General features: G+C 36.4%; 3 protein-coding genes across 5 annotated transcripts; all 3 read right to left on the reverse strand.

Annotated features, from left to right (window-relative positions):
• Positions 1-758: 758 nt before the first annotated feature.
• Positions 759-11,416, reverse strand: LOC125250664 (NACHT, LRR and PYD domains-containing protein 1 homolog). Of its 3 annotated transcripts, none has more exons than XM_048163370.1 (13): positions 11,061-11,416; positions 10,669-10,745; positions 9,067-9,315; positions 8,927-8,968; positions 6,565-8,281; positions 4,307-4,390; positions 4,043-4,210; positions 3,818-3,886; positions 2,028-2,174; positions 1,788-1,946; positions 1,483-1,605; positions 1,073-1,192; positions 759-932 (listed from the first exon to the last, which is right to left on the reverse strand). In XM_048163370.1, the coding sequence occupies exons 2-13, from the start codon at positions 10,685-10,687 to the stop codon at positions 902-904; spliced, it is 2,928 nt and encodes a 975-aa protein (XP_048019327.1). In that variant the 5' UTR covers positions 10,688-10,745; positions 11,061-11,416; the 3' UTR covers positions 759-901. The 3 variants fall into 3 exon arrangements, with proteins under 3 accessions (XP_048019327.1, XP_048019326.1, XP_048019328.1); XM_048163369.1 differs by having other exon boundaries at positions 10,968-11,416; XM_048163371.1 differs by having other exon boundaries at positions 10,935-11,066.
• Positions 11,417-12,840: 1,424 nt separating this feature from the next.
• Positions 12,841-15,724, reverse strand: LOC125250958 (dual specificity protein phosphatase 14-like). The gene is made up of 2 exons (XM_048163802.1): positions 15,721-15,724; positions 12,841-14,509 (listed from the first exon to the last, which is right to left on the reverse strand). Exons 1-2 carry the CDS (start codon positions 15,722-15,724, stop codon positions 14,091-14,093), a joined length of 423 nt encoding a protein of 140 aa, XP_048019759.1. The 3' UTR covers positions 12,841-14,090.
• LOC125250671 (NACHT, LRR and PYD domains-containing protein 1 homolog) lies at positions 15,181-23,217 on the reverse strand. Its single transcript, XM_048163379.1, has 11 exons — positions 23,090-23,217; positions 22,898-22,928; positions 21,484-21,624; positions 21,201-21,245; positions 19,354-21,070; positions 18,731-18,814; positions 18,529-18,612; positions 17,764-18,030; positions 16,982-17,068; positions 16,121-16,240; positions 15,181-15,864 (listed from the first exon to the last, which is right to left on the reverse strand). Coding segments are annotated over exons 2-11 (2,565 nt in total). The 5' UTR covers positions 22,899-22,928; positions 23,090-23,217; the 3' UTR covers positions 15,181-15,845.
• Positions 23,218-27,082: the final 3,865 nt, after the last annotated feature.

A 27,082-nucleotide genomic window follows, 5' to 3' on the forward strand; every position in this document is an offset into this window, starting at 1 on the left:
GTCGCTATGGAAACATTAAAGGCAAACGTTCTAAAATAACGGTTGCATTAAAAAAAAACTCACTCTGGGGGGAGAGTTAGAATATTTTAAACTCACGCTCGAAAGGGATAAAACAAAAACTGCTCCTTATAAATTTTTTTTAAAAATGTTATATAGCTTACAGGGAATCCAAAGTGCACCCAAACACCAGACCTGTTGGTAATTGGACGATCTTCTATTTCTGGTCTGTTAAACGCATTAGCCATTTTGCAAAGAGCCTTCAGCGCGTACTGAGTGAGCAAGCGCCTGACTGAGTAGCCACATGTAAATCAGACGCTCCAGACGCCCCAGACGCGTTCGGTGTGAATGCAGCATAACATAAACATATAAGTTGGTGTTTTTTTTTTCTTCGGGGGTGTCAGGGGCGTTGCCTGTTACGTCGTTTGGGTTATTGGGCTACCTTGTTGAACGCATAACATTATATTTCACACACTTTTTTATTTTCTAAATGTAATTAATTAGTCCAACGAACCGTTCGGTACATAATGCGTACCGCGTACCGAACCGAAAGCCTCGTACCGAACTGTTCGATACGAATACGCGTATCGTTACACCCCTAATATACATACAATAATCAGAAACATTAAAGTTGGTTGTTGGAAAAAAAGTTTTTTTCCTGCCTTCATAATACAAACCAAATACCTGTATAAACCAGTGTGTCTACAGGCAGGATGAACTAACAGGACACAGAACACTTAACAAAGTTCATTCCACACATGTTCAGAATTCTTCCAGCAGTGATTTATTATGCATTATTATGTCTCTGTATTAATTTCACACATAGTTGTTATATCGAGTTACTTAAGAGAGACAAAGATTAATTTCTTTACAAGTGAGACTCATAAAGACCAATTCAACAGATTCAGTTTTCATCAGGCAGTACAAGTTTAGATCTGAGGAGAAACAGAAACAAAAATTATAATGTCATACTTTAGAGAATGGGGTTTTACTTTATAATAAAAACATATTTATAATATCAATTATATTAAATTAAAGCTTTAAAGGTTGTTCTTGACCCCTAATCAGAACTCACTTTATGTCTTCTGTACATTTCTCGCCACAGAACTCAATGGTCACTCTCTGGTTGCAGCTGAGCTCCTCGATCTGCTCGGTGTGACGAGTGCAGCGGTCAGAGGATTTACTGCATCTGAACCTTCACAGCAGCACATTCACCACATTCAATACAGCGCAAGACACTTCATTTTAAAAGACATGAATTCCATTAAAATAGTAACAGTATTTGAAAGAATATCTCATATTCGTTGCCAGGTGCATACATGTGTGAGATCACAGCACAGAAGTGTAAATGTGAAACATGCATATTTTCATACACAAAGTATAATATTTCACATTCATCAAACACTCAATACTCACTAGCAGATTATTTAGAACTAACAGAAAATATGACAATAAATAAACAGATCTGCAGTGAATATTACAAACCCTCTAATGTTCACAATGCACTCTGGACGTTTTGCAGATTCTTTCAGTAACTTGATTCCTTCTTCCATTAAAAGACCAGCGAGCCACTGACCACCTTCAGAGCCCCATAAACCAGCATGAAAACTACAAAACAGAGATATTACTGTGAGAATGATGAGATAAAGCTTATATAAAAATGTGTGATTCTACACTGCAACAGTTCTACTGACTGCAACAGTTATTGTAGAATGAATCATATATTAAGCACACTGCAAATATAAATGCACATAAACTAAAGGCACACTCACAGAGCTAATAACTCTCACCTGATCACAGCCAGTCTGGGGCAAGACTCGACCAGGAAAAGGATTCTGGAAGCCCATGTTTCCGTCAGGAGGGGAACAGAAAGATTTATCGCACTTAAACCAGACACAGATGGCAGCTGAGACAGCAGAGCATCGACCTGCCTGTCAAAATCGGCACTTCTATAGACAGAGAGAAGCTTTTAGAGAATCTCCATACACAAAGATCAAGATGGGGAGGTGAGGGTGGTTTTGAAGACATACTGTTCTGTTATACAGTTTACACTGTGAAACGCCTGCAATAAGCTCTTGACATTAATACTGGATGCCTCTGAACGTGGACATTTCAGAATGATTTCCGACAGTGACGGCTCATTCTGTAGGCTTGAACACCATCTCACCACATTCAACCTGTCAACAAGAAACACATTTATTTCCTCAAATATCTCAAGCATAATCAAGTTTATTTGTCTAGTAAGTCTGCCAGTAAGCAGTTGAACAACATTGTATAGTGAAAATGTGTTGTCTAACTATTCATTAAAGGTGCCCTAGAACGTTTTTTCACAAGATGTAATATAAGTCTAAGGTGTCCCCTGAATGTGTCTGTGAAGTTTCAGCTCAAAATACCCCATAGATTTTTTTAAATTAATTTTTTTTAACTGCCTATTTTGGGGCATCATTAAATATGCGCCGATTCAGGCTGCTTCCCCTTTAATTCTCGCGCTCCCCGCCCCCGAGCTCTCGACTCTATAATACATTGCATAAACAAAGTTCACACAGCTAATATAACCCTCAAAATGGATCTTTATAAAGTGTTCGTCATGCATACTGCATGCATTTGTCACGGGTGTTTTGGTTTTGTGTTCATGTTTTGGGTTCCATGTCTTTTTATTTTTGTAGTCTGTTTCATGTCGCTTGTTTGTGTCATGTTTCCCTTGCTCCTCATGTTCTCCCTTAGTCTATGTGTCATGTTCTCATTGGTTGGTTATAGTCATGTGGTTTTCAGTTCTGTTCGGTCATTGGTTCTCTTGTTCCTTGTGTCACTTCCCCATTGGTTGTCCTAGTCATGTGTTCCATCAGTTCTTGTATTTATAGCCATTGTCTTCCCCATGTTCCTTTGTCATGTATTATCAAAGTAACCTGCTGTCAGTGAGTGTTCAAGCCAAGTCTGTTCATGTTCTAGTCTGTTCAAGTCAAGTCAAGTCAAGTCAAGTCACGTCTGTTTTTGTTCACGTTTGTATTTGGGATTTATTCTTATTAAACTGCATTTGGTTCTACCACACTCGCCTCCAGTGGACTCAATGTTACAGCATGCATCGGATCATGTGAGTAGCCTATAGTATTTATTTGGATGTTTACATTTGATTCTGAATGAGTTTGAGGCTGTGCTCCGTGGCTAACGGGCTAATGCTACACCGTTGAAGAGATTTATAAAGAATGAAGTTGTGTTTATGAATTATACAGACTGCAAAAAAAAATGAAAATAGCGATGGTTCTTGTCTCCGTGAATACAGTAATAAACGATGGTAACTTTAACCACATTTAACAGTACATTAGCAACATGCTAACAAAACATTTAGAGAGACAATTTACAAATATCACTAAAAATATCATGTTATCATGGATCATGTCAGTTATTATTGCTCCATCTGCCATTTTTCGCTATTGTCTTGGCTTGCTTACCTAGTCTGATGATTCAGCTGTGCACAGATCCAGATGTTAATACTTGTCTAATGCCTTGAACATGGGCTGGTATATGCAAATATTGGGGGTGTACATATTCACGATCCCGACTGTTACGTAACAGTCGGTGTTATGTTGAGATTCGCCTGTTCTTCGGAGGTCTTTTAAACAAATGAGATTTACATAAGATGAAGGAAACAATGGTGTTTGAGACTCACTGTATGTCATTTCCATGTACTGAACTCTTGTTATTCAACTATGCCAAGGTCAATTCAATTTTCCGTTCTATGGCACCTTTAATGATTCATTAATAATTATAACCGATCAAAAAGGAATTGATTGGAGTCCAGGTGTGTGGGAGAGATCCTTACACAAGCTTTCCTTCAAAGCTGAAGAGCCGAAGAGATGAGCACAGACTCTCTGCATCATTTGTCTTTAAACTGCCAATCAGAACACAGAGTTTTAACATTAATATCTAAACTTAAAAATCAAGAATTTTGGTTTTAGATATGCGAGTGGTGAGGGGCCAGTCATTGATGAAGGTGTGTGAAGTTTAAAGTATGCAAATGTAAGAAAATGATACTTATTACTGATACCTGATCTCCTCCCATTTCAATTTGCTCTGCAGGAAGTCAGTGAGGATGAGGGCAGTGTCAGCTGAGATGCTCTTCACCACAATCTTAAGTCCACCCACGCTATTCTGTTTGTTTAGAGCATTAAGAACCTGCAGCACACTTTGATCTGACAGACAGCTGGTGTTCAGCCTGTAAAAGAGATTTATAATCTGATCAGTTACAATGTGACATTAATCAGTCACAAACAGATTAGCAGTTCTGTGCTGAAAAGTCACTGATTTTTACTTCAGTTCTCTCAGATGCTTTCCTTCTCCAAGAGCTGAGAGCAGATTAGTGACATCTGTGTCTGAAAAGTTTTGCACAGTCAACCTAAAAAGAATAAATAAATCAATAAACCATCAAAAATCACTTAACATATTGATCACGTAACTTTTAAACAAATTTTTGTTTCTTTATTGGAAACAAACAGATAAACTATGGAAGCCCACCTCAATAAAAATGAATAAATAAATAAAAAGAAACTGTATTTCTCGTAATTATGCATGCATTTCTCAAACATTTCTTTGATCTTCAACTTCCACTTTTTCCCCCTCGTAATTGTAGGTTAAAAATCCTACAAATGTGACTTTACATCTCACAAAAACTTTCTCAAAAATAAAGGTGCAGTAAGCGATTTCTTAGAAAAACTGTTGATATTTGAAATCCACCCATCAAACAAACCCCTCCCTTCATTGCTTTGCCCCCTAAAATGCACGAACATGCAATGCAAGATTGGATGTCTCTTTATCATAGCTGAAGCGGAAAAAAAAAATGCTCCAATGACACTCAAAACTGTCCTGCTACTATAGCTAACATTATAACAACTGTACCAATGTTACCATGGAGTCTGTTTTCAGGCCTTCCCAATTAGGTCTCTCCAGGGGCCTGTACCAAACTCAGGGTTATAGGATTAGTTTGTAAGTTGATAAAACCAAACCACTACAATCCGGCTTTGTTGGTACCATGATGCTAATCATCAACTTTCTCTGTCATTTCAGGCTTTGATCCTGAGTTAGTGGAGTGCGTGCACATGAATGTGTGACATCAGTGGTGAACAGCCAATCAGATGCCTTGCAACAGAAATAAACTGTGATTCACTTCTCGCGAGAGAGCCAGTGCAACTCAAAATGAATTTAAACGCATTTACACTAATGGAAAATACTTGTCCATGAAAGAGGAAAAATAAAAGAAATGATATTTCTCTATCAGTGCAAGTGAAACTGAGGTTAGTTTATATACTTGATAATATATAGTGATAGAGACTCAAACATACAAGGTCACATGTAGTCATATAAAGAGTATATTTACACCTTATTTATATTACATATGATATATATATATATATATATATATATATATATATATATATACAGTGGGTACGGAAAGTATTCAGACCCCCTTATATTTTTCACTCTTTGTTATATTGCAGCCATTTGCTAAAATCATTTAAGTTTATTTTTTTTCTCATTAATGTACACACAGCACCCCATATTGACAGAAAAACACAGAATTGTTGACATTTTTGCAGATTTATTAAAAAAGAAAAACTGAAATATCACATGGTCCTAAGTATTATCATTAAATATTTGTTTTTACTATATAATGACCTTTAATTTGGAGGAAGAGAAACTGGGAGAGTGATTTGGGTGTGTAGTGTCACTTAGCGTACATCTGATTGGTCCAATTTCAGTTTGAGATCTCTAACCCAGAACATAACCCGCCCCGGAGCAGGTTAGCTGTGGAGCCTAAGTTACCATGGCGATGAATACAGCTAAAAGCCAAGTCACTTTCGTGGTACTGAAAACCCGGGATTGGCGCAAACTAATCTGAAACTTACCTGGCTAGCCAGCTAATCCAGCTTCATGGTACAGGCCCCAGCTCTGTTAAGCTTATCTAATATTTATCTTCATCCTAAAGCTCTTGCCTGATGATAACCCTTCTTTATTCAGTGATATTTCTCTGACCATTCTGTATCTTTTGTAATGTCTCTTAGTCATCTCTCTTTCTACTGTCTTTTTCAAATCTAGCTCTTGCTCACTCTCTCTCCTCCCCCATCATGAGTGGACACTGCTGATTGGCTACAAGTGTGTTGTGGTGCTCAGTCTGATTCACTTTCAACGGCATTTCACAGAAATTGCTTACTGCCTCTGTAATGCTAGAGTAAACTACACAAACTTCTGCCCTAATTTAAAGTCTGGACGAGTCAATGCTAGTTGTCAAAAGTCAGAACCCGTTTGCAGATTTTGGGCAGAGTCGACAGATTTCACAGAGAGTTGTGTAGACTTTAATGGAACTTTTTAGCTTCAGATTATGAATCCGTCCAGTCAGAGGATATCAAACTTTTAAAATCTGTTCAGATTTTAAAAGTTGTGTAGTGTATTCCAGCCTTTAGCTTTTTCATTTTTCACTTTGAAGTGACGTTCACATTAATGTCCAAAACATAAAAAAATAACTGTTAGCAGTCAATATTCCCAATTGGTTCATGACTAGATTTGCACACTCACTCTAGTTTTGGGGTCCTGCACAATACAGGCTGAAGCATCTTCAGCTCTTCAGCTGCAAAGTTGATCTTCAGGCTTCTGAAGTGAGGACAGCAGTCCAGACAATACAACAACGCCCAGCAGTCTGTCCTGCTCAGTTGATCCCAGGACATGTCTAACTCCTGCCAAGCTTCCATGGCTTTCTGCACAAACTCTTTCTCGTGGAGTTCATAGAGACAGTGGAGAATGAAGGGCAAGTAATTGTAGTCTCCATTTGTGCTAACATGGAGGATCCATTCTTCCAGCTGTGCCTGTACAAAGGAAGGGACGGACAGATTGTGCGTCTCTTCAAGTGTGCTGCTAACTTCTTTATTAGAGAGACCACAGAGAAATTGAATCACAGGCAGGAAATGAGGTTCAGGACACCCATACTTCAGTGGAAAGTTCTTATCCAAATATAGGGCAAGATAGCTTTGTGTTTGAGAGTGGAATCGCTCTGTTAGTTTATCCAGAAACTCTCTTTCATCTAGTGAGATGTAGTACAGAGCAGTGAAGAACTCCTGAAAACTGAGATGCATGAAACTGTACATCGTTTCCTGGCGGATTCTTCTCTTAAGGAGGAACTTGCACAGAAATGGACTGCCTGAAACCGTTTCTTGCACGCTTTTCTCTTCAAACAGGACTTGCTTTTTCAGCATCCCTTTCTCTGCCAGCTGACACAGACTTTTCAGCAAGGTCAGGACGGACTGACTTAAACCCTGGCAGTGATGCTCCAGTAGAGTGGACACAAAGTCAACGTAGATGGAGGTGGTGGTTTCCAGTCCACTTGTCGCATCCGCACCATCACTGAACCTCTCCCGCATAACTGTGCAGACGATCCAGCAGATAACAGGGATGGAGCAGGCAGTAATGAGGGTTTCATTTGCCTTCACGCACTCAAAAGCGCTCCTGAAGAGTTCTTCATCCTGAAAGAACCTCTTGAAGTACTCCTCCACCTCCCTCTCAGAGAAACCGATAATCTCAGTGAAGCGCTGAGGGTGCTTGAGCAGACCGCCCAGGGTTTTTGTAGCTGTAGACCTAGTGGTGACCAGCAGGAATGACTCAGACAAGACGTGGCCCCTCAACAAAGCCTTTAGAGAAGCCTCAGTTGGAGCTTTTTCAGAAAAATGCCTGAGTTTTGGCATATTCGATGTGTCACTATATGAAAACCTGAGCTCATCGAATCCATCAATGAGGATGAGAACTTTCTCTGGTGACTTCTGCAGGATCTGTGAGATCTGGGCCGATGTTAAACCGGAGTTGTAGCTCAAGAGCTCCGCCAAACTCTGCTCTCCAGATATGTGGTTCAATTCTTTGCATTTCAAGTGAAAAAGACAATCAAATTCCTCTCTGCTGAGGTTTCCTGATGCCCAATCCAGCATAATCTTTTGAGCTGTGAAGGATTTGCCATGCCCAGAGTTCCCCTGAAGAATGACAGCACTAGGATTGACTCCCTTATTATCAGTGCTAAAAAGCTCATCCAAGACTGAGCTGCCCTTGTCCGCATTATTCCTAGAGGTGAGGAGCTGCTGGAAACTCTCTCCCACGGAACACATCTCTTCTTCTCGCTCTCTCTTCTCTCTGTGTCTCGTGATGATCAGAGGTTGTGTATAGCGCTTGGACAGCAGCACATATTCACCAGGCAAAGAGTTATACTCACTCACATATTCATATTCCTTCTGGATCCACTTCTTATATTTGTCTGTGTATAATACATTGTTAGTGAGTAATGGACATATCAGCTTGTAAGCACTGTTGAACTTAATTTAAAAGGGAAAATTCAGCCAAAAATGAAAACTGACTAACACTCATCTTGTTTCAAACCACTTCTTTTCCATAATAAAAATGAATGGAGATTGGGGACTGGGCCTGTAAAGCCCCAGAATGACAGAAAAAAGCATCATGGTCTGTGCAACTTGCATTATATTCATAGTGTTTTGAAGTTATACAGATATGAACCAAAGATACGGACCAAAATTTAAGGCAATATTCACTCTTAACCATCCATTCTGAAGCTTTAAAATGCCTATGAAGGTTGTAGGGCCTTCAAAAATAAAGCATCGATTCCATTTGACCACAAATGCCACTGGCTATTGTATGGCTTCATGCGCTTTTTTTTTTTTTTTTTGCAATTTTGTAGCATTACGGCCTTAGTCCTCATTCATTTCCATTATATGGATTAGAGTGTTGAGTAAATGATGACAGAATTTTCATGTAACTATCCTTACAAAAACACCTGTTACTTTGTATTTTTGTAATTTTTTTAAACAGGCATCCAACCTAAGCATAAGCATTTAAGTCAAATGAAACTTAAGATGATGAATTAAGAAATTTAAGAAATACTCACTTAAGCTTTTTACAAGAGCTTCTGCAGTTTCAGCAATGCTACCTGTAAAAGGTATTTTACAGGTAGCATTTAACAGAACATATCTCAGTACAAAGGTCTAGATGCATGTGGTATAATAGCCAAAATTCGTGTGCACATACCCAAGGATCTAAACAGAGATTGCTCATGCTTTTCCAGACTAGAATAAAAGGCAGATTTAACCTTGTCTCCTCCAGAGTGCAGGACTTCATAAAACTCTCTCATTTTCTCCTGGTTTATATCTGCTGCTTTGATCTTACAGTACGGCTCCCACTCCAGCATACCAGCTGACCGCAGCTCATCCGCTATCGGCATCACCATGATTACTTTCTGGACAAGTGTCGCCCAGTGGGCATCCACAAACCGAGCACCTGGTGGAGAGATAATAAAATGATAATTGGCCACAAGAAAGGATATCAAAACAGCAGATTTTAGACATTCAACATATACCTATTTTAAACATCAAAGAGTAATTTGGACATTTAAGTCACACTTAAACTTTTCAATTCCATTGAAAATAGATCAGCTGTTCTCAACCTTTTTGACTTGAAAAATTCAAGAGCCCCCTGCATAGTATAATATATTATTAACAGAAACTGTGAGTGTTGATATTGGTATATTAATTAACCACAATTCTTTTTTTGCAATTCTTATCATTGGTAACACTTTACAATATGGTTCATTAGTTAACATTAGTTAACATGAACTAATAATGAACTGCATGTATACAACATTTATTCATCTTTGTTAATGTTAATTTCAACATTTACTAATACATTATTAAAATCTTGTTAACATTAGGTAATGCACTAACATGAACAAACAATGAACAACTGTGCTTTCTTTAACTAACATCAACAAATGTACTGCTCATGGTTAGTTCGTTAATACATTAATTAACTAATGAACCTTATTGTAAAGTGTTACCAATTAATCTTGATTTAGTTGAATATGAAATATAAAAATTATTAATAATAATAATAACAATATATTATTATTGTTCATATGAATTACTGATATATGATTATTATATTAGTATATTAGTATTATATTAAGTATGTTATATTAATTATATTATTAATAATAATAATATATAATTTTAAGTCATTCTGTGGCCCCCTTGGAAGTTTGCTAAGTGGTCCCCAGTCCCCCCGCATGAAAAAATACTATAGTATTTACTATAGTAAATTGTAGTATACTGTACATATTACAGTATTTACAACACTTTGTTAGTGAATCCTACAGCATACTGTAGTATTACCTATAGTGAACTGATCAACTGTAATAAATACTGTAGTATACTTTAATTTTACTACAGTAAACTGTAGTGTATTCATTGTAGTTTAATATACCCTATAGTTGTAGAAAACGTAGTACAGTATTGGGTAAAGTAATTTGTTTATATTGCTATAGTTGTTATATTACCACAAAAACTATAGAATTACCACAACAAATTAATTCAAGTAGCTACTTTACTATAGTATAGTACAAAAGCACTATACTTTTAGTATTTTATATAGTATTTTTTTATGTGAGCTGAAATAGATTTTTATCAGAACTAATTTCATGAAATGTCTCACTAAAAGTGTGCATATGATTTGCAATGACCTCCATACATTTTTATGTGTAGCAAATGTTTATTTGGGCCACTTCACTTTTATTCAGTGTAACACAGACTATTTTGCATATGACTTTCTCTTCTTTTACCATATAATGGTACTTACGCTCTGAGTCTTGATCCATGGTGTCTCATAAGTGTCTGTGACATGTCCAGTTGGAGAGAGCTGACTTAAGTTGTTCTCTAGAAAAATAAAACAAAGGTAAATCTAATGGATCCTAGTTTGAAAAGTTCTAGCATTGCTAAACATTACCCTATGCGCTACATACACTTTATAGTATTAAAGTACAATAAACCCAAGTCTGGCCTTTTCTTAAAAACAAAACTTTACAGATACAGGAGGTGTTTGAACTTTAACCACTTGAAACGTACACAAAACGACGACGACATCACAGAGAATCTCACCTGGCTTCTCAGGGACGCGTTTTTGTTACATTTTAAGACGCTTTATTATCAACAATGCTTCTTAGATCTGAAATTCGCGTAACGATACATTACCTCGACATGAACCGGATGTCTGAGTTCTCTGCCCCGCCTATCATATTTTCGACCCCTCCACTGGAGATAGTAGGATAGTGAGTTACGTTTCCCAAAAGCATCGTAGTCGAACCACTGCCACTCAGGGACGGACTGGGACTAAAAAACGGCCCTGGACTTTGACTAGGCCCGGCCCAAAGCAATCGGCGTGCGGAAACTCGACAACAACAATAACGCCTGGCATGAGTGTCACAAGACTTTAATTGTGGTTCATGATACTATACCATCCAAATTATAGCAATAGCACTTATGTTGACTAGATGTTGTGTTAAAAGCATATTAGATTAACTTGAATACTCATATAGCAGGGGTCTCAAACTCAAATTGTCGGGGGGGCGTTTCTGTGATTGACACCTCATAGGAGGGCCATATTATCCTTCAAGCGCAAGAAAGCGCAACATTTCAGAAAATTTACTTTCCTTTGCATTATTTCTCATTTACTTCAAATTTCATTAGGCCTACTAAAATATTTTTATACCTATACTATAAATATCTTATTTACCATACTAAATGTAAACAGCAGTGTCTCTCATTGTTACAGAGTGTAATATAATTATAATACTATTACTAATATAATACTACTAATTGAAATAGTCTAGTTCGACTTCTCACATCCAACAAAATATATGGAATAAAAAAAAACCCGGAAATTTAGGAACAAAACCAGCAACACTTGTGGCGTGGAGGGGTCAGAAATAAACAAAAAAACTGGAGCTATATATCAACTTTATTTTACCAAAAAAATAAAAATCTCTCATTGTTACATACATTATTAGTTTTTAACATCTAGTGGAAGTATTTTCCCTTACTTTATGTTAGCTTAAATAACATTAAAATCTTGCACTGAACAAATACAATCCCTGAATACATTTGTACACTCTTCTGTTTCTTGACAGACACCTGCAGCGCTTGCGTTCACACAGCTGGGCCACATTTCTCCAAGATGCCGTTTGAGCATCGGTAACGTTTAATGGCTGCATCGGACGCGTTTCGGTGGTTTAAATCGGCGCTTGTGACTTAAAGTCGAGTGCTTTTACTGTAATTTAGGCAAGCGCGCTCATGGTTGCATAGCAACGACAGACGCCACTGGAGCGAAAGCGCATTGGAAAGAAGGAGAATGCGGCGAATGCCCCTTAGAACGGCGACTTTTTCTTTGCATATCAGACAGGTAGCAACTAGAGAATAATAATAATAATAATAATAATTTAGCGGGCCGGATTATGTTTTATTTTTTAGATCAGTTGCGGGCCGGCAGTTTGAGACCACTGATCTAACGTCTTTGCTGCTTACTTGGCGGCCACGGCCAGTGCAGCTGGCATCCAACTTAAAGGTGCATTGCTGCCCCCTACAGTACTGGAGTGTGAAACAGATTAGTGGGGGAAAAAAACAGATGATGACTGCGTGCGTGCGTGGCGGCGGGTGGTGGGCCGGCCCGCCGGCCGTCCTGGATTAACCGGCCGTTCTGTGATTCTCCAGATCACACAGATGGCCAGTCCGCCCCTGCTGGTGCTTTTAGGAAACGCTGCTCACAATTCTTAATACTATTTATGTATTAAGTAGCTAAATAAATAGACATGAAATATATGATTTTTTTTTTTCAGGGTTGGAGCTAAACTCTGCAGGACAGCGGCACTCCTGGACCGTTGCCTTCTGTCCTGATAGTTCATACTTTTATTTTTTAAAGTGAGTAAAAGGTCTTTTAGTGTAATTGTACACATTCAGGTTGTGGTACACATCTATGAAATCTTGAAACAAACTTATATTGTTAAATAATATTTCAAGAAGAGCAGCTGGACTGAAGCATCTTATGTTTACGTGATTATCCATAGGCCTACATAATTTTTCAGGCTTGATTATAGTTGTATTGCATTTAATTATATTTTACCCACCATAATTAAAACTACAGAGAGCTTTGATCATAAAACATATTTAAATGTCATCTTATTATGACATATTATTAGAAGATACAGTGACAGCTGATATGTTTATCAGAATTTCATACAAATAACATTTGCACCAAAATGAATATTTTTTGTTAATTTGGTCTCTGAATAAAATTGAGGTGTTTTCAGGTGTTTTTTCCCACTGAGTCTGAGCTACATATTCACACTATATGATACTATATGGGCCATAAAAGCCTGATGTAGATGTGGAGGATGTACTGAACTGCATGATAAAGGAGATATATTCAATATAATAATCCAAACAATAAATAGAAGCATATACGAGGCACACTGTCATAAATCAATGCTAGACAAAGAACAGATAGAAACTGAACTAGAAACTATTAGATGAACAAAAAAGCTCAAACACGGACAGAGAAACAGATCAAAAAACAAACTCTAAATGTGACAGATACAAAACATAAAACACATATGCAAACTTTTTTTTTAGATTATATTTTAGATTTTGTCTAAAGGTTTACAGGGTTAAAATGAACTCTGTCCTCTGAGGTAATTTTTATTATAGTCAGTTTTAGTAACTGCGGTGAGGCACTGCTATTATGATCTGCACAGATAATAAGAAAGCCACAAATATGACCACTTCCTTTTTTTTAGTATTTACCATTGTACAATTAAAGTATCAGATGTTACTGGTTTCTTTTCACTTTTACTTCTTTCAGTCAAGGCCTAATGGTTAGTGAGTCTGACTGGTAACCCAAAGGTTGCAGGAAATGACTGAGGTGCCCTTGAGCAAGGCACCTAACCCACAATCACTCCCTGGGTGCCACAACTCTAGGTGTTTATCACAGTTTGCAGTGCTCACTACTTGGCCTTCATGTGTCACGTTCACTTTACCAATTGATTACCATATTCATAAATAGTAAATGAAGGTACTTCAAGGAATACCATGGTATTACCATGAAACATCAAAAACCAGGTTCAAACATGTTATTAAAAAATACATGATTTTTTTTGATTCGTATAAACATAAGTTTTAAAAACACAGATACACCATATAAATATATCCAGTTCAAAACAACCTAGTGAATTATAAATTAAGGCAGTGTGATGACGAGTCCTGTGTGAGCTGGACGGCCTCAGGTAGGACGCCCTGTGAGGTGGCCACCATCCTGATGCTGTTGCAGTGGGTCAGTTTCCTCTCATACTGAAGCAGTTGCCTCCAGAACCCTGCGTTTGGCCGGATGAAGGGTCGTGCAGCCAGAACCTGCTGATGAGCCTGAAGCAGTGAGACTCCCTCAAACCTCATGAGATACGGCATGATTAGACACTGAGACCTGCTTCTACCAGCAGAGCAGAACACCAGCGAGCTTCCAGTGTGGTTCTGTTGGATCCGCTCAGCCATGCTGTCAAAGTGCTGATCCAGAGGGGAGTGAGGACGGTCCTCCACCGGCACGCAAATGCATTTCACCCCCTCATACTCAGCATTAAGTGTTTGACCAGCACAATCTCATTTTTTTTTTTTTTTTCAGATTTTCTGTGAGCAATTACAGCTTTCTGTTCATCACTCATGCAGTTATGCAGAATTCTACTCGTGGAGCTGTGGACCAAAGTGACTCTACCAAACTATGATTATCAAGTCCTAATGAATTAAATTAGACTTATTTTTAAAATGTTCCTCCTCAGAAATAAAACCCACTGACCACAGATCCAACCCCAGGTAAAATTTTGTCAAAGTAAACTTCCAGATATTAATATGCATGTTGGTAATTTCAGTGATCTATGAAGGAATCTGTAATTGGCTTCAGAATATTGTCAATTTACGGATTTTGTCACTAGATTTAGTGACTTCCCTGCCCCTTTTGAGACTTTTTTCAAAAGTTTAGAGATAAATCTAGCAACTTCTTGGACAAACCTTATCTAGGTTCTTATTTTGCCCACTGATCTATTCATATTTATAGATCAATGATTTTGCCATCATGATGAAATTTAGCTATCAGTTTTAGCTACTTTCAATTGAAAGCAGTTGGCAACACGGAAGAAGTCATACAGGTTTTAAAAACAAGGTTGTGTAAATTATATTTTTTATATTTGGGTGAACTGTTCCTGGAAGTGGTACCCCAAGTACCCCTAATTCATGACTGATGCAAATTAATACAAATTAATACAGAGACGGAGACTTTGTTTTCATGTTTCGTTTTTAGTCTTCGTACTGAGAAATCATATACATACGTTCTAATATGACTCTTCTAAAAGACACCAACAGTCAAGTCCCTAAAATTAAGTTTTCATTCCTTCCCACAGTCACCTTTGGCTTGCACACTAGGGGACTGAAGATATTTTGTATCATGCCTTTCGTTAACTAGGGGTGGGCGATATGACCGAAATCTTAACCCTGTTGTTTATATGTGTCATTTAAGAGTGGCAGTGATGAACATCATCAAATAGTAAATAGGCTTGTCAGTACACCAAATTATTAAAAAATTGTACAAAACCTTACAGATTCATAATTCTCCATGTCAATGCATACATTAAAATGCCAACTACTATATACAATTATATACAATATATATTCCATAAAGCAAATCCCAAATGCTTGAGAGTTTATATTGTCTTCACACATAAACTTTACTGTCATTCAACTCTAAGCTGTTAAATTGTAAATCTCTGTAAATCTGCTTTGAAACAATATGTGAAACGCAATATACAAATAAACTGACACATGACTATTAATATTGCAATGCACCTAAATGATTTTAGATATACTTGGTTGATGTCTTTATTCCCGTCCATTGCTCTAAAGATGCTGCTTGTGTAGTTTTCTCCTAGTTATCAAGCTGTACCATTAGTTCCAAAACAAGGGCCTTAGAAATGGAGATACAAGAGATAAAACACATTAAAACATGTAGATATATGCCTATATATTCAAAGCTGATCAGTAGGTTAGGATCCACACACACATATGATCATATGCTTTTGCATTAAAAGCTTGTACATATAATATACAATATTCAAATGGAATTGTATAAATCATAAAATAAAAACTTTTCACCAGTTGGTGTCATATTACAGTTCTCATTGTTACTGATGCATTCTTAGTTAATCTGAGTCTTAACTTACTTTCGCAAAGTCTCCATAGAAAAGCCCTGGGAATTCAGAAGAATCTTCAACTCCTGGTTGCAGCTGAGTTGACGGTCTTTATAATTTGTGCATTTTCGAGACTGTTTATTGCATATGAACCTTTATCAGAAAGCACAAAGTACAACATCACTACAGAGTCTTTAACAAACCTGACATTTGCTTTTAATAGAGTTTAATTACAGTTATAACAATGATTTGTGTGAGAAACAGACCAAAATTTATGTTGTTATGTTGCTAATTAAGTAGATTAGCAGGCAATTCTCACACTTTTTTTCACCTCATATAAAGGTATTATGTGACTTTAGAGGATATGGAATATGCTGCACAAGTTTTATGGTGTTTTGTGCCCTTTTTAAAGCTTGAAAGCTTTATGTATGAAGATAAACCAGTAATACTTTACAATAAGGTCTCATTTGTTAAAGTATTAACTAACACCAACGTGCTCATATTCCTAAATGACAATGATTCGCCAGTGTCTATTAAAACTTTGACAAAATCACTGAAAGTTCTGGAACATTTAAATCTGCGTTTGTGCTGCCGCTGACCCAGAGAGATCAGTTGTCATGTTTAGGTATGAAACACGCACACAGTATCGTTATGTCTTACAATAATTCAAATTATCACAGAAGTACTGGGACAAAGGTTTATAGTTATAGATATAAACACTGATGTCTATAGTAGCAATCAAAATAGAGCAAATCACCTTTTGAAAGTAACATGGCGCTTCAAATAACGATTGACTACATTGACTACATTGCTGTTGCTTGTTAACTAAATACTAAAGTATTTAGTTAACAAGACTGAAGACTTATTGTAAAGTACTAATAAACCAATACAAACCCATGAAAAATCATAATGCAGGCTGGTCTTGTGTGTGACCTCTGCAAGATCTTGATTCCATCCTCCAGCAAAAAGTCAGCATCCACCCTAGATACACATTATACAGATAAAATGATTTAGATTTTAGGGCCTGCTTATGCCATACTTTATACTTATGCTTTTCACACATTCATTCGATCAATTGCATAACTATTTAAATGGATAAGGGACATATACAGATGGGATATTTATTAGTTGAGGTTATCTACTAGCAGGAGCATTGCAAAATAAAATTACAATAGTTCTTTTGATCTAGATATTGTTTACAAAACAGTTTTGCGTATCTAAGTTTTTCATTACCTCAGGAGGGAGAATTTGTGATCATTGTGTAATCTCGCTTTAAATCTCACTGAATGAAATGGGGTAATGTTTTAAAATGATGGTTCACTCAAATAAATATTATGTCATTGCCATGTCATTCCAAACCTGTATGACTGACTTTCATTTGCACAACACAAAAGATCATTTGAATAAGGTCAGTAAGAAAATAGTTTTGTTCCCATTGAATTATGTTGTATTTTTTGTTCATACAATGAAAGTGAGTGGGATCCGAAGCTGTTTGGGACACCACCATTCTTTAAAATAACTTCTTTTGTGTTCCTCAGAAGAAAGAAAGTCATACAGGTTTGGCACAACATGAGGGTGAGTAAAATAAATTACTTCTTTTTTGGGTGGACTATTCCTAACAACAGACATATTCATATAGGAAGAAGACAGAAAGTGATGTCAGATCTTTTTCTTACTCGAGTTCTGTCAGACTGGAGCAGTTCTGGATGATTTGGAGGGCCCAAACAGACCACATCTTACTTAGACTGTCCACTTTCATCTTCATCTTTTTCAGTTTAGAGAAAGAATAGAGAAAATGCAATAATGCATCTGAATCCTTTTGGTGAATTAGCTGAAAAAGTTTGGTCCAATCGATGTTGATTAGCTTTGTGTGTGGAAAGGTGAGACGGAGTGATCGCAAAGATGCGGCTGGGACTTGACAAAATGGAGTTCCAATGCAGATACTATTATAAAAGAGAGAGAGAGATTTGGCATCAGTGTTGTTGTTGTATCTATAAACCAACAAGTTTTTTCTTAGAAGATCTGCTATTTTTGTTTTTAATATTATGATTAATTCATGGTTTGTTGTGTACCATCCATTATTTGCATCATCAGCAGTAATCAAAGAAGCTGAAAGTGTGATACTTTATTTTGATCTGCTTTAAGTCACCAATTTAGCTGCATTATTACTACCATAATTATAATCTGAAGCTATAAGATTGTGGAGAACAAACAAGCCAGATAAATGTGAGATGTTTGCCAGGCATACATTTGTATGGGTAAGGGTAATTATGTTGTAATTATGAAAGGTTATTACGCTATTATGGCTTTTGAACAAGGTGATGATATAACTGGTTATCCAAAGTATTATCATCATGATATTATATATTATGATAGTATTATTATCATGAGAAACAGCTATTTGATGAACAGAAAAAAAAAAGAGTTCACTTTTTCTTCACCTGGATAGCTCTTCACTGATTGACAGATTCAGTGAATCGACAGAAGAATTCTCAAAATTTGTTCTTCTGGGGTTGACATCAACACTGCAAACCAGAGAGAAATATATCTATGAACTAAAAATAAAACAAAAGCACACTCAAGTATAATAGCTCATGTGTGCATAAAAACATTAAATGTTTAAAAGGTATTTTGAGACATTACAGCTGTGTGCTCAGGGTCTGTCCTCTTGTGAGAGCACACATCAGTTCAGCAAGATCAGAGTCAGATGGATCTTCTGGAGTTAACCTTCAAAGTCAAATCCAGAACTTTAGTCACACTTTACATTAAGTATCTTGAATTATGTACTTACAAAAATAATTGTTAGGTAAAATGTACTTGGGTTCATGTTCATGTTGTATTTCAAATCACTTTTGCTGCTACTGAGGTTGGATACAGGTAAGGTCTGGTGGTTATGTTTAAGACTGGGTTAAGGGGTAATGGAAGGGTCAACAGTGTAATTAATTCATTTAAATCTTAATATAAAGTGGGACCAACAAAAATAATCAAGTTAAACTTCCAATAACAAACCACAAAAACAATGACATATTTAAAAACATGTATAAAATATGTATTAGTAAAGGAATATTTAAATATAAGATTTGAGTGAAAAATGTACCTTCAGAGATGTTATGCAAAAAAACAAATAAGTTTAAACGTTTATTTTAATATTATTCTGTTATTAGATTGAAAGTTGTAAGACTCGCATATAAGGGATTACATTAGGAATCCTTCAGCAAGTTAACTAACCAGTCTAGTGGTGGTGGTGTAAACAGACAGCACCTTACCATAATTTCTTAAACTTGAGGAGTGCAGGTAGAATCATAAACAACTTTTCAGATGTTAATTTGCAATCGACGAGAAGCAGTTCTTTGATGCACTGACAGCACTGAGAGCAGTACAGCAGGGCCCAGCAGTCTGTTCTTCTTAGCACTGCACCATATGCATCAATCGTCTTCCAGGCTTTCATAGCTTCTCTCACAAAGTCATCTTCATGAAGTTCATAGAGACAATGTAGACAAAAGGTCACTCTATTCGAACGTGGAAAAACATGTTGAATATCTTTCAAAATCCAGTTTTTCAGATAGGCCTGTGTGTTTGGATGAACAATCAGACCATGTTTCTTCCTAAGAGTGCGCCTCACGTACTTATTCAACAGACCAAAAGCAAACTGCACCACAGCTGCAAAACGTGGAGGACTATAAGCAAAATCACCTTGGTCTGCATCAATGGAAAATAACTGTCTAAATTTCCTCTTAGACTGTGCTTCATCCAGAAGGACATAGTACAGAGCAGTGAAGAACTCCTGAAAACTGAGATGTATAAAACTGAACATCGTCTCCTGGTGGATTCTTCTCTTAAAAAGGAACTTGCACAAGAATGGACTGCAAGCAGGGTCTGAAACCATTCCATAAACAGTTTTCTCATCCAACAAAACTTGCTGTTCCAGAATCCCTCTCTCTGCCAGCTTACCCAGACTCCTCAGCAGGGTCAGGACAGACTGACTCAAACCCTGGCAGTGATGCTCCAATAGAGTGCACACAAAGTCAGCGTAGATGGAGGTGGTTGTTTCTAAGCCACTTGTCACATCTGCACCAATTGTGAAACGTTCCTGGATAGTTGTGCAGATGATCCAGCAGACGACAGGAATGGAGCAGGCAGTGAAGAGGGTTTCATTTGTCTTCACAAATGTATAAGCCTTCCTGAAAAGCTCCTCAGTCTGAAAAAACTTCTGGAAGTACTCCTCCACTCCCCTCTCAGAGAAACCAATTATCTCAGAGTAACTATGAGGTCCTTTGAGCAGATTACTCAGTGTGTCTGTAGCTGTAGATCTGGAGGTGACCAGCAGGAAGGACTCTCGCATGATTCGACCCCTCAGCAGGTCACAAAGAATGGCCACAGATGAGGCTTTCTGAAGCAGATCAGTGTTTGGTGACGTGTGATAAATGTCCTGTGTGAGTTTCAGCTCATCAAATCCATCAATGATGAAAAGCACCTTCTCTGGAGAATGCTGTAACATCTGTGAGATCTGATCTGGTGTTAAACTGCAGCTGTAACTCAGGATCTCCACCAAACTGTTTTTGCCAGGAATGCGGTTTATTTCTTTACACTTTAAGTGGAACACAATATCAAACCGCTCTTTGTAGAGGTCACCAGATGCCCAGTCCATCATGATCTTCTGCACAGTGAAGGTTTTCCCATTCCCAGAATTTCCCTGCAGTATTACAGAACTAGGACTGATCCCATGACCATCTGGGTCAAACAGAGAGTTCAGATGGACAGAGTCTTCACTGCTCCTGGATCTGAGGACCTGCTGAAATCTTTCTCCACTGGAGCAGATCTCTTCTTCTCTCTCTTTTTGACCTCTATGTCTCCGAAGGATCAGAGGTTGTGTGAAGCGCTCAGAAAGCAACACATGTTCACCAGGCAGAGAGTTATACTCAGTCACATACTGATATTCACTGCAGATCCGTGTCTTATATTTGGAAACCAATGACTTTGTTGCTGCAGAAAAAAATAAGCAATGTCCACAGGGTTATTCTGATTCTAATAGAGTAATTTCAGAGCAGATTGTAAATAGCTGCTAAATTAAAAAGTGGAAGGTACAACATTCAAAATCAGATTTATCTATTACCTGAGGTTTGTGATTTTTCAGAATGTGGGTGATTCCAAGTGAAACCTTAAGACAATTATAAACAAAATTGCTTTGAATGTCATTTAATTATAAATTATAAATTGTCTAAATCTAAATCAGCACTAATATAACTTTATTGGCGGATACATCATTTTTTCTAGCACAACAATGCACACATTTTAGCATATGACCAGTGATTACAGACATGAAAATACTGAATCCATCATCAGAAAATGATAGTCATTTTATCAGCATCTATGAATGTACAACACATTTTACTTACCGGGTGCATTATGTATGATGTGGACATTGCCTGTTATTGTATTGTTAGTGAGTGCAGGGGCTGTAATATGGCTTCCACTCTGAGCTGCAGCGCTCACATTTGGCACAGCGTGAGATCGGGAAATGTCCTTACTGCGAAACACTAGATGACGAGAAAAAATGTAAGCGCCCTTGGTAAGACTTTAGAATACTGAGCCTTCATTAATGAATACCTACACATGAACAAATGAGTAATGCATTATTAACACTATAGTAATTATTAACTAACAATAAACTCTGATGAATGAATTAGTAAGTAATAGTGCTCAGTTGAAGGTGTTCACTATTAGCTAATCAGTAACTACTGTTTTTTTCATACCTCCCAGAGAACTACTAAGAACTACTAAATACATGTTCATAATTAATGTGAATAATGCATAATGTATAATTAATTCTAAAGTGAAGATCACGGTAACCCACTAGTAATGACTGAAGTATTACCAAAGAAGGAATTACTAATTATTTGGATCAATATTCTAAAGTGAGAAACATGATAACTCTCTAGTAACTACTGAAATCATTGTAAACTTTTGAGGTTTTTGTAAAGTATTGGATAGTAATAACTCAAGAGTTACTATATAACTCTAAAGTAACTACTACTTATTTGGATCAGTATTCTAAAGTGAAGATCTTGGTAACCCACTAGTAATTACTTAAGTGTTACCAAATATATCATAAGGAATTACTGTACAAAAACATACAAAAACATCAAAAGTTTACAAAGACTTCAGTAGTTACTGAGTTATCATGCTTTTCACTTTAGAATACTGATCCAAATAATTAGTAATTCCTTCTCAAATATTTGGTAATACTTCAGTCATTACTAGTGTGTTACCGTGACCTTCACTTTAGAATTAATTATATATTATGCATCATTCATGTTAATTATGAACATGTGTATATAGTAGCTAGTTCTTAGTAGTTCTCTGGGAGGTATGCAAAAACAGTCAACTACCACCTTCAATTACTTCAATTCAATTACCACCTTCTATTACTTACTAATTCATTCATCAGAGTTTATTGTTAGTTAATAGTAATTACTAGTGTTAATAATGCATTACTCCTTTGTTCCTGTGTAGTTATTCATTAATGAAGGATCAGTATTCTAAAGTGTAACCGCGCCCTTAAACTGTGTATTAATGTTGTTTCTTTTAGTCAATTAAATGAGCACTTATTCAGTACAATAATACTTTGTGTATATGGTCGAGGAGCAAAGACATATTTGACATAACTTTAAACGTAGCTTACTTTTACTTTACAGAATAAAAATAAAACGTGAAAGATTAACTTAGCTAAGTTTAGTCGTAACTGATGAAATCAAGTCACACACAAAACGATGAGGAGAAAATGATTAGAAAATGCCTAGATTGACATACTCTCGTAAGTGTCCGTCTCAGCTGATTATCTCTGCAAGAATAGATACATACACATTAAATACGCAAAACTTATAGACCTATAATAAAGCCTACTTATAGGCTATTGATGCCTATTTATAGCTAGGCTACTTATATTCATAATCAACATTTTCAGAACTTTAATGATGATTAAAGATTTTAAATTAAGCTTACATGAATGTTAGCAGCGTGGGTTGCGGGTCTTTCCAGCAGAAAAAGTTTTAGCATAAGTTTTGCGATGTTACCTATGGGGAAGAACCAAAAAAAAATATGGACGTAGTGTCCGTGACGTCACCCGTAGATTTCTGAAGAGCATTTTTGAAGCGAAAATGAGGCCGCGTCACCGCACGTGTATGGCAAGCCGTTTTAGCATTAAATACTCCTTCCTGTACTAGTCATAATTCCAGTTCCAGATATCTCTTCTGCAATTTTGACTCGTCGTAATTGCAATTAAGATCTACAATGTGATTGTGACTAGTCATAATATGCATTGAAGATAGCCTATCTACAATGTTAATTTGACTAGTCGTAATTAGTGTTGTCACGATACCAAAATTTTGACTTCGATACGATACCTAACTTAAATATCACGATACCGATACTTAAACGATACTATGGCAAAAACCTAAAACAGCAGGAAAAGTAAATAAATAACAAATGACAGAACTTCTTCACCAGTGTGCAGGCTGATAATTCTGGATTTGAGCTTCATTGCCGTGAGGTTAGATTTAATATAATTTTTAATGTTTATTGTTTTCATGCTCAATAAAATTGTAAATTATTTGCTGTTATGCTTTTTTGCAGTTTTTTATACATATAGGTGTTTTTGACAGTAAGATTATTGTAAAAATTAGATTACTGTAAATACTTAGAGCAATGTTATTAAAGCATAAATTGGATTACAATAACTGTATATACCCTTCACATATTTATGAATTTTTAAATTAACTTTATTATTGCAACCAGATATCACTTATAAACTTAGACTCAATAATACACCTCAGGTCTGCTTGCACGAGTAAAATAAATAAATAACACTCATTTAATGTTTGAGAGCATAAACATAATGCTGGTATCACACTAACCTGTCGCTCTTTAAATTCTTTGTACAAATCGGGATGTTTGACGGCAAGATGCTTTTGACTCCCTTCACTTGCGTTATTTTGTAACATCTTTTGCACACGGGCTTTGTGGTGTCCGTGGGCTTGCCCTGGCTGTCGGCAATGTAAGCAAAATAATGCCATATTTCGCTTCGTGCATCTGCTTTCTCAACAATTTGTGGACGGTCTGCAAGAGCACCTGTATATGCAACCATACCTCTCGTTTCGTCACCATAAAAGCCATTGCACAGTTGAGAGGAATAAACGCACTCAATGTGCATTTGAAGCAGAGCGCTGCACGCACACTGCCCCCTGCTGTCGCACTTTAGGAAATACAGCTGCCACTCAAAGTACCGGTACTAATAAAATGAAGAACCGAACCGTTTTTAAAAGCAGGGTATCGCGATACCTTTCTAGTACCGGTATATCGTGCAACACTAGTCGTAATATACATTACAGATATCTACAATGCTTTTATGACTAGTCATATTCTTCCATTGACTTCAATTGGAAAATATTTTCAGATATCTACAAATGAGTTTTGACTAGTAGAAATTGTAATTAAATATATCTCCAATTTGATTATGACTAGACAAAACCCAGTTAGAGATATCTCAAATTATAATTTGCACTAGTGGCAATTAAATTAGAGATATCTCTAATTACCTTTGCGGATAAATGACGCATCTTTTAAAGATATCTATGACATCATTACAGATATCTTAAATGGAGTTTTGACTAGTCAAAATATATATTACAGATATCTCAAATCGGATTTATTACTAGTGCAATTATAATTGCAGATATCTCTAATTGCCATTCTGACTAGTCGAATTATAATTATCACTCGTCAAAATACAATTGTTACTATCTTTAAATATATTTATAGTCAGAACAAAGGTTTAAATGATAAAACGGCTTGCCATGCACGTGACTCCCGGATAACTGAAAATGGGCAAAGAGGCGGGACTTTAGCAGGCAAAGGGCAAAGGAGCCATCTATCTATCTTAGATACTATCTAAAATAGTAATATTCTAATGATTTAACTTATCTTTATTAGTTAATAAAGATAAGTTATATCATAAGAAAGTTCTAAAGGTTTATGAACATGTATATATATATATATTTTTTTTTTCTATCTTTGTTTTGAACTTTTATATTTACTTCCCCCTTGCACTCTGTTTTATTTGCTGTAATTTGTTCTTTTGTTTTTTCATTTTCTTTCTATTCTTCTTTTCCTTTTTGATATTGTTTCTTGACATACTGTAGTCTAGTTCAGCATTTTTTGTTCAATTCAGTCGTGGATGCTGCCGAAACAGCACCGAGACAGCAAAGATACGTGTGTGTGTTTCTTTTGAAAAAGTTACCCCTGAAATATTTCCCTATTGATGCAAAAATTTCCTTACAAATTATATTATCAGCATAACAGTTTGAGTAAATGTAGCTGCGTAAAAGGTAGGGAATGATGCCTCCGTTTTCTAGAACAATGCACATTATGTTTAAATTGTAACATGGAATGAAATGGAATTAGTGTAATTAGTGTTAGCTCACTATCTTATCCTTTTTCAGTGCATTAGGTGAGGTAAACTGTTTGATAATATTCTCATTTCTTTATCACAAAACACTAAAACTGGCACAGTTTTAGAAATAAATTGCCTTTTTAATCTCTTTTTTAATCTCTCTTACCCCATCTCATGGTGTGTGATGCTGAACTGATATGAATTTTTGTATTCTTTTGCATGTTTCTTTTCAACAATAGCATGCTCACACTCAGTGGCCTTACACCTGATTTTACATATTTTCATATTTTTCATATTTCAATGGGGATGAGTGTACTGAGAACTCTTTCATCTTTTCATCTCTGTACTAGTCTTTCTGTGTTGTTTTCATGCATTTTAAAAAGATGGATAGATATTCTTCATTCTTTATGACAAACAACAAAAGAAAATGTGAATTACAGTATGTACAATGTTTTCTAAATGTTTAAATTGCAGTGTACAGGGTTTAGAATCCACAGCTCAGTACTCACTACTCATGAGTACTTTTTAAATAAGCTACTTTTACTCAAGTAGTTTTTTGGACAAGTACTTTTTACTATACTCATATTACATTTTTTGTAATGTAATGGTACTTTTACTAAAGTATATTTTTTGAGTACTCTTTCCACCTCTGTAAGCATATTGTTGTCATGTAAACGTACCCTAGATCAAACAATGACAACATGACACATTCACAAGGGGAGCACATGACAAACAGGAAGCAGGTATTCCAGGAAAAATTACAGTATTTACAAAATAAAAGACATTTAAACATACATTAAACAAATGGCTCAGTGAGGCCTGCATTCACAGCAATGACATTTCCTCTCTCAAGATCCATAAAGGTACTAAAAACATATTTAAAACAGTTTGTGTGAGTTCAGTAGTTCTACCTTAGTAGTTCAACCAGTAGTTCTACCAGTAGTTCTACCTTAATATTATAAAGCGACGAGAATATTTTTGTGCGCCAAAAAAACAAAATAACGACTTTTCAACAATATAGTGATGGGCCGATTTCAAACACTGCTTCGGAGCTTTGTGAATCGAATCAGTGACTCGGAGCGCCAAAGTCACATGATTTCAGCAGTTTAACCGTTTGATAGGAGATCACTGATTCGATTTGTAAAGCTCTGAAGCAGTGTTTTGAAATCAGCCATCGCTATATTGTTGAAAAGTCATTATTTAGTTTTTTTGCCGTACAAAAAGTATTCTCGTCGCTTTATAATATTAAGGTAGAACTACTGAACTCGCATGAACCGTTTTAAATATGTTTTTAGTGCTTTTATGGATCTCAAGAGAGGAAATGTCATTGCTTTGAATGCAGGCCTCACTGAGCCATCGGATTTAATCAAAAATATCTTAATTTGTGTTCCGAAGATGAACGAAGGTCTTACAGGTGTAGAACGACATGAGGGTGAGTAATAAATGACATTATTTTCATTTTTGGGTGAACTAACCCTTTAAGCATATCCCAGCATGACCACTGTCATAATGTTCAATATGTCAATTTCATGTCTATGCAAATGTAA

This window comes from Megalobrama amblycephala, linkage group LG17 (genome assembly GCF_018812025.1).
Source record: "Megalobrama amblycephala isolate DHTTF-2021 linkage group LG17, ASM1881202v1, whole genome shotgun sequence".
NCBI lineage: Eukaryota > Metazoa > Chordata > Actinopteri > Cypriniformes > Xenocyprididae > Megalobrama > Megalobrama amblycephala.

Coding starts and splice junctions, on each gene's coding strand:
- LOC125250664 (XM_048163370.1), bottom strand. Junction 1,606..1,787: donor CCCAGACTGGCTGTGATCAG/GTGAGAGTTATT, acceptor TCTGTTTTGTAG/TTTTCATGCTGGTTTATGGG. Junction 933..1,072: donor AAATGTACAGAAGACATAAA/GTGAGTTCTGAT, acceptor GTTTCTCCTCAG/ATCTAAACTTGTACTGCCTG.
- LOC125250671 (XM_048163379.1), bottom strand. Junction 18,815..19,353: donor CTCAAGTTTAAGAAATTATG/GTAAGGTGCTGT, acceptor TTGACTTTGAAG/GTTAACTCCAGAAGATCCAT. Junction 17,069..17,763: donor TCCAGTCTGACAGAACTCGA/GTAAGAAAAAGA, acceptor ATGTGTATCTAG/GGTGGATGCTGACTTTTTGC.